General features: G+C 34.2%; 1 protein-coding gene across 2 annotated transcripts; it reads right to left on the bottom strand.

Moving 5' to 3' along the window:
• Positions 1 to 2,646: 2,646 nt before the first annotated feature.
• On the bottom strand, positions 2,647 to 9,832 carry LOC115425922 (THAP domain-containing protein 2-like). 2 transcript variants are annotated; one of them, XM_030143794.1, is made up of 7 exons: positions 9,724 to 9,832; positions 9,548 to 9,642; positions 5,704 to 5,896; positions 5,424 to 5,525; positions 4,324 to 4,534; positions 4,046 to 4,199; positions 2,647 to 3,079 (listed from the first exon to the last, which is right to left on the bottom strand). In XM_030143794.1, the coding sequence occupies exons 2-7, from the start codon at positions 9,625 to 9,627 to the stop codon at positions 2,986 to 2,988; spliced, it is 834 nt and encodes a 277-aa protein (XP_029999654.1). In that variant the 5' UTR covers positions 9,628 to 9,642; positions 9,724 to 9,832; the 3' UTR covers positions 2,647 to 2,985. The 2 variants fall into 2 exon arrangements, with proteins under 2 accessions (XP_029999654.1, XP_029999655.1); XM_030143795.1 differs by having other exon boundaries at positions 9,728 to 9,797.
• Between the last annotated feature and the right edge of the window lie 3,050 nt (positions 9,833 to 12,882).

Genomic DNA, 12,882 nt, shown 5'->3' with positions numbered 1-12,882 from the left:
GGGCGCTGATGACTACTTAGAAAAAAGGTTTGAAACACTTTGAAACTCTTCAGGAAGTACTTAATAACACTTCAGTAACGATATAAAACAAGTTAGAGGTATTTTTAGAAATTTGTCCAAAATGACCATTTTTGGAGCACATACTATAGCCTTACTACTTGACCACCAGAGGGCACTGATGACCACTTGGAATTAAGGTTTGAAACGCTTTTAAACACTTCAGGAAACACTTAATTATACCTCAGTGATGAAATAAAACATTGTACAGGTATATTTAAAAAATTTGTCCAAAATGACCATTTTTGGAGCACATACTATAGCCTTACTACTCGACCACCGGAAGGTGCTGATGACCACTTGGAATAAAAGTTTGAAACACTTTGAAACTCTTCAGAAAGTACTTAATAACACTTCAGTAACGATTTAAAACACTCTAAAGGTATTTTTAAAAATTTGTCCAAAATGACCATTTTTGGAGCACATACTATAGCCTTACTACTCGACCACTGGAGGGCGCTGATGACCACTTTGAATAAAAGTTTGAAACACTTTGAAACTCTTCAGAAAGTACTTAATAACACGTCAGTAATGATATAAAACATAGTGAAGGTATATTTAAAAAATTTGTCCGAAATGACCATTTTTGGAGCACATACTATAGCCTTACTACTTGACCACCAGAGGGCGCTGATGACCACTTGGAAAAAAGGTTTGAAACTCTTCAGGAAGTACTTAATAACACTTCAGTAACTATATAAAACACTCTAGAGGTATTTTAAAAATTTGTCCAAAATGACCATTTTTGGAGCACATACTATAGCCTTACTACTCGACCACTGGAGGGCGCTGATGACCACTTAAAATAAAGGTTTTAAATCACCTGAATCATTTAGGAAGTACTTAATATTACCTCAGAGATTATATAAAACACTCCAGAGGCATATTTGAAAATTTTTCCAAAATGACCATTTTTGAGCACATACTAAAGTATTACTACTTGACCACCAGAGGGCGCTGATGACCACTTGGACTAAAGGTTTCAAATCACCTGAAACACTTCAGGAAGTACTTAATATTACCTCAGAAATTATATAAAAGTTAGAGGTATATTTAAAAATTTGTCCAAAACGACCATTTTTGGAGCCCTTGCTTTAAAGGTATATTTTGCATTTAATTATTAGCATTATTATTATCATCATAATACTAATATTATCACTAACATAAATAATATTGCTATTACAATTTATTATAAGTTATTATTATAACCACAATTATAATTAATATTAGTATTATTACTGCCCTATTATTACAATAACTTTGAAATATTTAGGATAAGTGCAAGAACATAACAAATCATCCTAGAAATATATTTACAAATAGACAGATACTTTATTAATCCCGAGGGAAATTCAAGTATTCAGCAGCTTGCAAAAAGCACAAGAACAAGAATACAGACAGAACAAAAACAGGCAGGTTAGTAACCAGGCTGACATTAAATTTAGTATCTACTCTAAAAAACTGGCTTAAAGAACGTACTCTAAAAAAACTCCTGTACAATACTGTCAACAAAAGACTTCTAATTTAAAAAATCTGTAGAAAAACTAAATGTGTTGTCAAAATAAAGTATATACATATTTACACATTTCAGGGCAGTGTGATTTATTTATTAAATACATTTACAAGAATATTTAGAGCTGCCTTTCATTAGTCAGGCCTTTGGAAACTAAACCCCCTGAAAACAGAGAACTGTTTTGCACAGCTCTGATTGACTGATTACTTCAAATTTTAACATTTGAAACGGATACAAGAAAAATCAACATAAAAAAGCATAGTTGAAAAAGAGCGAGATGAAGTTCAATTTATATACTCCTGTCCCTTGACCCTACCATACATTCCCATGTCCGCTCCTATAAGTAAGCCTAACAAATCTTATGCATATCAAAATAAATCCTGACTAAGCCTGCACCAAACACAAAATGTTGTACATATCAAAAATAAACTGTCCATTTCATAGCAATAATACACATATCAAAAATAAACTGTCCATTTCATAGCAATAATACACATATCAAAAATAAACTGTCCATTTCATAGCAATAATACACATATCAAAAGTAAACTGTCCATTTCATTACTGTTATACATCAAATTGATCACACTAGAACACATTTCCACTAATACTTCTGTCATATTTTCTTCACATTCTGGTTTTGATTTTCCTTTTAAATCTGTTACTCGATGTAATTCCCTTCAGTTCATCATTCAGGTTGTTCCATAAGTTGATTTCTGAAGTCATCCTTATAGTCAATGTGGTGAGGCCTAATACTGAGAAACACAGACACTAGTTGCTTTTCCATTGACCCTCAAATTGCGCATAAAAATTTACCTAACGGAAAAATTATAATTTTGCCAAAATTCTCGTTTTTCTATTAAAAGTTTTTGCACTGGCAAGAGGTGGTTTTTCGGGCATAGTGCAATTGGTATATTACGCAAAACTGTAACGGAAAGACCTTTTTCTGCAACTTGAGTCACGTGACTTAAAAAAAGATGTTGACAGATGTTACAAGAAGCGAAAAAGAAGAGTTTTAAAAGAAACACGGTGTGGTATATGTGGACACACCAGAAAACTGAATAATTTTTTAACTCAGTACATGATAGAGGGGTGAAATATAATAACAATGAATACATCTGTAAATCTACACCATATTTACGTACGTCGCCATGTTTAAGGAATGACTTCTCGTGTCATCTCGCGATAATTAATAAACAAATCGTCGCATTTGTGATTTAATGGAAAAACTGACATTATGCACTTCTGTTTTTCCAACATCTAGTAAATATGGATAAAGTTTTGCACAGATGTCCAATGGAAAAGCAACTACTATTAATCTCAGCAGGTCTGAACGCTGGTTGTCGATGCCAGATTGTGTTTCTTCAATATGTTCCCTGAGCAAAAACACATCCTCTGTTCCAATCTCTTCCTGGTCAACATGCGTCACCACTGACACCTTGGGAGTTTGCCCTAATTGGACCTGACGATTCACCCGCTCTGCTGCTTTCACCACCTTCACTGTGCCATCTGATGGAAAATAAATAAAAAAGAGAATATATGAAAAATCGAAATGTATCAGAATACGTTAAGTGATGTGACGATTTGATATGAGCTATTAGATCGGTAATTTTCACCATCTGTAACAAAACAAAACATACCGTACTTTCTGGACTATAAGCTGCTACTTTTTTCTCATGTTTTGAACCCTGTGGCTTATACAACGATGCGGCTCTAGTATAGATTTTTATGGGCTAACAGCCTCCAGGGGGCGCTCTAGCAGGAAGCGCAAAAGTGAGACAGACAGGTGGAAGAGGTGATGAAGAGGAGAAGTTTTAAGCTTAACAATCATTTTGCGTGTCATGCACAAACCCTCATCATGGAAAACACACGAACAAATGCATATGATGTAGCTTTTAAGTTCAAACCAATGGATGTGTCTGTCCAAGAAGGAAATAGAGCTGTAGCACGGAAGTGACAATGAGAGCGACAACGGAAGAGACGTAGAAGGAGTGTGATGACGCCTTTCTGAGGATGTTCAACTCCGACACTGAAGACCACGACTGCAGCGGTTTAATGAGCAGAAGGAAGATGAAGATACAGATCAAGGACTTTTCTGGGTTTTTGAACCAGCCTGTTCCTGCCGTTTTACTGCGGTGTTACAGGCCCTGTTTGGAAAAAAGCAGTTAAGGTATGGAAATAAATATTTAAATAATCTTTCTGTTTATCATCTTTCTGTGCAAATATCTCATGTTACAACGTGGACACCTGCGGCTTATGTTCAGGTGTGGCTTATATGTGTAAGATTAATGTAAAAATTTAAAATTGTAATGTAATGTAGAGGAGACCCCAGGAAGAATAGCAACTGAATCATCAGTTGCTAATGGGGATCTTAATAAATGAAATGAAATGAAATATTCAGGTGCGGCTTAATGCCCGGAAAGTACAGTAATGTATAGGACTAAAGTAGTTAATGTATTTAACAATGAAGAATACCGCTGCAGTGTATGGGGATGCGGCAGAGGAAGATGTAGAGACTCTCTCATGTAAGCATACGCCTTCGGACCATGAAGGTGTAGCGTGAGGGCAAACTCTCTCTGCTCTTTGGTGTATTCTTGGTGGTTTTTTGCCAAAAGGCGTACCCGAAGACCTGAAATGAAGTTAGCACAAACTAATTAGTAAGACCCCTTTAAATAATAAGGAAAGAGGAGTCTAACAGAGTGTAAACATTAAGCACCTTTATGAAATATTCTAATAAGTATTTCCATTTTTACCAGAGTAGCATTCCAGTCTTTCCTTCAGCTCTTCATTTAGGAGGTTCTTCTGCCTCAGATCTTCAAGAAGAGCATGCACAGTTTTCTTCGCCCTTCGCTCATGGATCACGCTGTTCCTCTTCTCCTGCTCCAGACTCTCCACTCGAGCCAGAGCTTCAATAAGTCTGGCCTTCAGAGCAGTGGGAGAAGCGGGTAAAGCATAACTGTGGTCCTGGTGGAAAGAGGGAGGAAAAGTGAGAGATGTTTATGACTCATTACTCACACTGCTGCAGTGGTGTAGTGTTCCTGGAGAAGTGAGTATACTCTCAATGTTTGCCTTTTTTTTTTGTTTTTTAAAAAGCAGTCCAGAAAAATGCCCTGTTTCAGAAACAGTGACATACAAGACTACTGTATTTAGTTCACCCAAAAACCCACCAGTAGTATTTGCTGACTGTTTTTCCATTTCATTTATTAAGATCCCCATTACCAACTGAATCATCAGTTGCTATTCTTCCTGGGGTCTCCTCTACATTACACTACAATTTTAATTATTTATATTAATCTTACACCATTCACACACAAACACACACACACAAAAGCCCATTGCAATAAAAATAAATAAACAAAATAAGTACTATACATTTGTATTCCTTGACCAACCAATAGCTGTCTGATACAAATCATAAGACATCTTTCAATATTATCAATACTCTTTCCATTTCATGCCTGCTGTGTAAACAAGAAAAGTTTTAATTTATTATTTTCCAACAACAAAAACCCTGGCAATCCATTCCATGCAACCATGGCCCAATAAAAAAACAGTTCGCTGTAAGTGATTTGTTCTGCGCTCTACGAGTGCTTTTCTAGAAAAGACAGCGCAGACCTCCGCCAGGGCAGATTAGTGGTCCCCCATGGCCCCACCACCACCCCCAATCACCACCAAAATCTAATCATTTGTTCCTTGTGCCAGTATCAACATTTCCTGAAATTTTCATCCAAATCCGGAGCACTGATCTGCCTTGACTAAGGTCTGCGCTCTCCGAGTGCTTCTAGTTCCTAAACATGCAGACAGTAAAAAAAGTTTAGAAACTTGAGGCATTAAGTAGTTATCAAATACTTACAACATTAACCTGAGGGTCAGCCTCATGCAAATGCTGAGGCGAGTCCACTGGCAGGCTCTCCTCAGCTCTCCTCAAAGCTTTTGTGGTCCTTGATGGTGCTTGCTAAAATGTAAGAAACATAATACAAAATTTAAGAAAAGTTGAAGCATCAGGAAGTGTACTGTACTTTATTCCTAAACATGCAGACAGAAAAAAAAAGTTTAGAAACTTGTGGCAGTAAGTAGTTATCAAATACTTACAATATACATACATTGATAATTTAGCCAAATGGCACATATACCTTTTGTAAATGAGATGGGAAATTAAAGACTGAAGGGATGACTCCGTGTCTAAGGCGGACAGTCTGTCCTGTGCTGTCAAAGTCATCAGACTTAAAGTGCTCACTGCATAGCAAGGACCTCTTGGTTGGTACAAAACCTTTCCTCCTCAAAGCCAGTTCCCAACGTTTTTTCACACAACTGTCTTTGGGAAACCTTAAAAATGTGACAAAAGTATCCAGAGATGTAAAAAAAATGTTTACGACACAAAAGAATTTTCACCATTCAAGTTAAGGTTTAGTCCACAATACGTAGGTCTATGTATTTATAACATCCAATATCTATCACTAATTGTCATCTATTAAATGCTGTATTCTAACACTAATCACTACAATCTAATCTAATCTAACCACTAATCACTACAATCTAACCTAACCACTAATCACTACAGTCTAAGGTCTGTTTTCTTTCAAACAAGAGGCAGTTAATAGAAAAATAACTGATTATTTTAATCAGTGTATTTTTTATTAAGTCTTTCAAACTTAGTAAGTAAGTAAGACAAGCACTGAGACATACAGGGGTTGGACAAAATAATGGAAACACCTTCACCTCAAGATGATAATGCCCCAATCCATACAGCTAGAATTGTTAAAGAATGGCATGAGGAACATTCTAATGAAGTTGAGCATCTCGTATGGCCGGCACAGTCCCCAGACCTCAACATTATTGAGCATTTATGGTCAGTTTTAGAGATTCAAGTAAGACGTCGATTTCCACCGCCATCGTCTCTAAAAGAGTAGGAGGGTATTCTAACTGAAGAAAGGCTTAAAATTCCTTTGGAAACAATTCACAAGTTGTATGAATCAATACCTCGGAGAATTGAGGCTGTAATTGCCGCAAAAGGCGGACCTACACCATGTTAAATTATATTTTGTTGATTTTTTAAGGTGTTTCCATTATTTTGTCCAACCCCTGTATAACAAAGGTATGAGATGCTACAAAACAAACAAAAACAAAAAAATTACAGGGTTCCACAATGTAATTACCGAATCACTTTGTACACAGCACACATTATCCAGAGTCAGGGTGCATTGTCAGCTGTTCTACTTAAGAAATAAAAGGATGCCATACCATATTAAACTTCCCCATTGATCCAATTAATGTGTATCTAATCTTTTCAATATTAAGGAAAAACATGAAATGACATTAAATAACACTGCATTTTAACCTAAATTTTGTCTCACTTGTAAGCAGCTGGAGGATCATGTAAACTGGGCCGGTAGAGCAGTGGTTCCAAACCTTTTTTTGGCTCGTGACCCCATTTTAACATCACAAATTTCTGGTGACCCCAGACATTCAAAACTGAGCCTTTTTTTTTTTTTTTGGTAAAATTAATTTGTTGTTGATCATGAAATAGTTTGCTATACTATGTTGCAATTAGGGATGTAATGATTACCGGTATAACGATAAACCACGGTAAAATTCCCGACGGTTAGCATTACCGTTTAAATTCTAATTATCATGATAACCATGTTTGATTACCGCACTTTGACAACTAATGGTGCTGCTCATTTCCTGGAGAAGCAGCAGCACTCCAGGTGCTATCTATCTATCTATCTCTGAAAAAGAAACTCAAACTTGACATAGAAAACGGTCAAACATTGGCCATAAGGTGACATCTTTAATGCGCATTTGTAAATTTGATTGTTTACATCAGGGGTGTCACACTCATTTTAGTTCAGCAGCCACATTAAGCCAAATTTGATCAGCAGTGGGCTGAACCAGTGAAATAATAATATATAAATAATTTCATCTCCAAACTTTTCTTTATGTTTTAGAGCAAAAAAAGTAAAATTATGTATGAAAATATTTCCATCTACCAACAATCCTTTAAAACAATGTGAAGAACTTGGACAAACTGAAATTTCTTAAGAAAACTAAGTGCAATTTTAACAATATTATGTCTCAGTTTATCATTTATACATGTAAATTACAACTTACAGATCACAGTGGATCTGCAAATACACAAAACATTTAATAAGACAGAAAATTGTTAAAATTACACTTCAGACATTTGAAAATGTTTATATTTGTTGAGGTTTTTTGCGTTTTTGTGAAATGTTAGTTTGTTTTAGTGTAAATATAGTAAAATGACATGAAAATGTTTACATTTACAAAGAGAAAAATTTTGAGTTGTGAGTATTTATGGGTTATTATGAAAGTATTTGACTGATCCGACCCGCTTGAGATTAAATTGGTCTGTATGTGGAACCTGAACTAAAATGATCAGTTTCTTCAGTGTAATTTTTGCATTTCACAAATTCATCCCAGGGGCTAGATTGGACCCTTGGGCGGGCTGGATTTGGTCCCCGGGCCGCATGTTTGACACCTGTGGTTTACATGTTAATATTTTTATGTTTCTGCCAACAGAAAGTAAATTGTGGCTATTATTTAATTTTATTTATTTATTTATCAAAATACAACTTGGGTAAATTATTTCAGAATGTGTATAAGTACTTTTTGAACATTTTGAGCACAATTTCAACAATATCGTGATAATAATAATAACCGCGATAATTTTGGTCACAATAATCGCGATAAGAAATTTTCATATCGTTACATCCCTAGTTGCAAATAAACATTAATTTTAGACACATTTAGTTTATATAATGTATATTATTATGGACACGGGCAGAAAAGCCAGGCGTAGATTACTGCACAAAGTGAGAATTTTATTTTCCTTGGTCAGGGTATGTACAGTCAGTCCAGCTTGGATTTCCAAGGCTGACAAGTAATACTTAACAAACAAGAACTCAAACTATGAATTAGGGATGTAATGATTACCAGTATAATGATAAACCGTGGTAAAATTGCAGATGGTTAGTATTACCGTTTAAATTCTAATTATCATGATAACCGTGTTTGATTACTGCACTTTTCGGGGAAAAAACCCTATGTAAGGATCTGCTTTTATGTCAAATACTTGAGTATAGTTTTAATTTATTACAGTTTTGATTTTCTATACCTAATATTTGGAACCAATATTCACTTTTAAAGTCCTTGAAAAGATTCGTTAAGCATCTTTGTGTTATTTATACAATAAAGTATAAACATTTTTTAAACCGGATTTTATGTTTTATTTTTTTGTGTTTTCTGGCCTTTTGTGTTGATACAGTAGGTTAAAGTGAAAAAAATAATAGGCAGATGATATAGATGAAGTTGTGCTGAATAAAAAAGATACCAAACATAGGTATAGTAAACATTTGTTTATATAGTATGTAAAGGCAAAATCAAAAGTACTGAAAAACGGACAAAATAGGCTCAGACCACTAAGGGTTAATATTTGAATGTTTCTGCAACAGAAGGTACATTGTGCCAATTATTTTATTTTATTTATTTATTTATTTTTTAAATTCAACTTGGTTAAATTATTTCAGTGTGTGTATTAGTACTTTTTGAACATCTTGAGCACAATTTCAACAATAATAATGATAACCATGATATGAAATGTTCATATTGTTACATCCCTACTAGGAATTATGAAAGAGCTGCAGCATCTGAAACTGACCACAATGAACATTTGTCAGATAAACAGAACCACAGTGCTGCAGTTTCAGACTCACAGTTTGTCATGTCTGTTATGGACTGGGATTGTCTTTGTCAACTCACCATATATTTTTTTTATTAGTAAGTTTTTTTGTTTTTTTTCTTTAATCAATTACATGAAATTTCAGGCGACCCCATGGTTAAAAACACTGTGGTAGAGCCTGGATATGGAACAGAGGGTTCCTATCCGTCTGTCCGGTCGTAATTTATATCACTATCTAACTACCTGCTCACTCCATTCATTCCTTACTTACACCTTACCTGTGAAAAGTGATTCCACGACATTTTGTGTACATGCCCCGCTCGTTGGAGCAGCCATAAGCAGCACAGAAGTCCGGCATCTTCTCCACTTTTGTCTGTTGGAAACATGATGGACAATTTGCATTTGGCTAGTAAAACCGGCATTTTTAAAAACATCCATGCATCCTGTATCATACCTACACGTGTGACGCTTTAACAAATCACACCGTTTGGAAATCGTGCGAAAATTCAGTGAATAATTCTAAATTGAGGTTGTGGAGTCCCTCTTGCCTCCACACATGCACATGCACTTCCGCCTCTGTGAGCCCTGTACTAAGATGGCGGCGCTTTAGGACACGCCCCCCTCTCCCTTTTTTTTTTCTTTCTCATACTTTATTTACAAAATGCCGTAAACACATAGACCAGTACGACGGCGTATTAGGGCCACATAAGAAAAAAAAAAACAAAAAAAAAACGCTGGTCACTACGAGAATAAAGTAGTTATTTAACGAGAATAAAGTCATTATTTAACAAGAATAAAGTCGTAGTTTTAAGAAACTCATTAATTAACGAGAATAAACTCATTATTTAACGAGAATAAAGTCGTTATTTAATGAGAATAAAGTAGTTATTTAACGAGAATAAAGTCATTATTTAACAAGAATAAAGTCGTAGTTTTAAGAAACTCATTAATTAACGAGAATAAACTCATTATTTAACGAGAATAAAGTCGTTATTTAATGAGAATAAAGTAGTTATTTAACGAGAATAAAGTCATTATTTAACAAGAATAAAGTCGTAGTTTTAAGAAACTCATTAATTAACGAGAATAAACTCATTATTTAACGTGAATAAAGTCGTTATTTAATGAGAATAAAGTTGTTATTTAACGGGAATAAAGTCACTATTTAACAAGAATAAGATCGTTATTTAACGAGAATGAAGTCGTTATATTTCGAGAATAAAGTCATAACATAATGAGAAGTTGTACCTCATCTTTGATGTAGAACTTGGAACATTTTGTGAAGTTCTGCTTTCATTAGTCTGTCCTCCATCAACACATTAGTTTAAGGACTTTGAACAGAGTTTGCACACATTTGGGTTTGTTGGAAGAACTGAACTGATTTGTAGTAAATTTCCTCTTTTGTGGAGGAGAAACTGATGAAGTATTCATCTGCAGGACTATCAGTGGAAACAGCAGAGAACTAAACAGAGGGTTTGTGTTTCTGAACAAACTGTGGGGATTCCACTGTGAGTTTGAGTCCAACAGAAGGGAAAGCTGCTGCTTCGCTTATTGACTTCACTGTAAAACCGGAAACTGTCGAATTTTCCAAAATATTACGAGTTTAATCTCATAAAAGTACGAATTTATTCTTGTTAATCAACGACTTTATTCTCATTAATTAACAACTTTATTTTCGTTAAATAATGACTTTATTCTCATTAAATAACGACTTTATTCTCATTAAATAACGACTTTATTCTCGTTAAATAATGACTTTATTCTCATCAAATAACGACTTTATTCTCGTGGTGACAAGCGGTTTTTTTTTTTCTTATGTAGCTCTAATACACCGTCGTAGACCAGAACATGGCATGGAGGAAAAAAAACATAATGCTCGAGGTGAGGCAGGAAGAAATTAAATACAATTACATAAATAGGTAAGTAAATAAAATAAAATAAAGTAAAGGAATAAACAAGAAGAGAATAAATAAATAAATAAATAAATAACAACCCTTTCATGCATAGTGGTCACTACAGTGGACAGCTGTTCTAAGGGGTCCTCTTACATACTTATGGATTTTGTTGTTTTAGTTCCATATCAGCCAACACAGTGGATGCTTCTGTATCGTCCCATACACTGTAATTCATACCATTACTGTAAATTTGCTGTTTTAGATAAATCTGATCTGCAGTAACATGTTTGTAAAAAAAAAAAAAAAAAAAAAAAAAGTTAATTGTTATTAAACTGTAATGCACAGTTTTGTTTTGTTTTTTTGCATGTTATCTATATGCAGGTATTGTTAAAATGTGAGAAAACATCAAATTAGCAGCATTAAAAATGTTTTTACCTCATAGTATATCAGTAAATACATGTTTCTTTGCTTCTAAAATTAAATGCATGATGTCCAGCTGAGTGGACATTTTTGTAATTCCATGAAAAATAGGTTAATTTTAAAAAAAAAAATTCAATCACATTGTTGTTGTTTTTTTCATGCCTATAGAGGAATAAAAACACTCAAGAAAAAAATCTTGACTGAGGTTCTCATAATTCGTGCATGAAAGTTCGTCACATAAGGCTTTAGTCTTCACAGCTTTAGGGTCAGTGCAAAAGTTAACTGTGTCTAGATAGGATTTCAAATAAGATTTAAAAACCACAAAGCTGGGTTTCTGTTTGGCAAATTTACTTGTATGTATATGAAATTCAGCTAATAGGGAAAAGAGATTAAGAATAAACAATTTCCGAACAGGCAAATCAGTAATAAAGAAACCAAATAAAATATCTTCAATTTTGAAGTTAAAAGAAACATCCAGCTTTCTATTTAAAAAAAAGATTGATATCACACCAAACATTTTGACAAAAGGCACATTCCCAAAACAAATGAGTTAATGTTTCACCCGAATTATGACAAAATGAGCAAAAAGGGTCAAACATTGATCTTCTACTTAATCAGAGCTGAATTAGTTGGATAACACCTGTGGAACAGTTTTAAAGATACCGCTCTCACTTTATTCGAAATAAAAAACTTCCTTGGTAATAACCATACCTTTTCCCATTCCACATCAGAATATAAATTACTCCAAAAAAGACAGAAGCTGGTTTACAAATTGTATCCCTTTGAATCACTTCTCTGATGCATTTATTATTAGTTTTTTTTTTACTCAAGAATGGATCTAAATTTCCTGTGTATAATTCTGATTGCGCAATTTGATGGGGAATGATTGTTGAAGGACTAATAGTAGAAGATGTCAAAGGTTTTAAACCTGAAGGGATAGCATCAAACACAATTGCATATTCTCTTGGGAGTACCGGAATTTTATATTCTAACAAAAAATCACTATAAATAAATAACTGACCTTCCTTGTTACGCCCCCTTCTCCCTTCAGTCAATAGAATAAATGCAGCGTCTACGTATATAAGTCTATGATGTCAGCACTCTGTGTTCTTTTTTTTTTTTTTTTCCAACTTTACTAATCAAAATCTGGTTAAACATTTCCACTATTTTCATACAAAAATTCTTATTTTCTCCAGACTGAGCAACATTTTCAAACTTAAGAGAACAATATTAATAAAGAACATCATAAAATAAAATAAAATAAAATAAAATACAACTGAATAAATAAAATAAAATAA

Source organism: Sphaeramia orbicularis, chromosome 9, assembly GCF_902148855.1.
Source record: "Sphaeramia orbicularis chromosome 9, fSphaOr1.1, whole genome shotgun sequence".
Classification (NCBI taxonomy): Eukaryota; Metazoa; Chordata; class Actinopteri; order Kurtiformes; family Apogonidae; genus Sphaeramia; species Sphaeramia orbicularis.
The sequence above is the reverse complement of the archived record's forward strand: the minus strand, read 5'-3'. Positions and strand labels throughout refer to the sequence as shown.

What these genes read in the sequence shown, in the direction of transcription:
- LOC115425922 (XM_030143794.1), bottom strand. Translation starts at nt 9,627, where the DNA reads ATGCCGGACTTCTGTGCTGCTTATGGCTGCTCCAACGAGCGGGGCATG. An exon ending in TCCCATCTCATTTACAAAAG is followed by an intron (nt 5,526 to 5,703) that starts GTATATGTGCCA and finishes CTTACATTTTAG; the next exon opens with CAAGCACCATCAAGGACCAC. An exon ending in AAGACTGGAATGCTACTCTG is followed by an intron (nt 4,200 to 4,323) that starts GTAAAAATGGAA and finishes ACTTCATTTCAG; the next exon opens with GTCTTCGGGTACGCCTTTTG.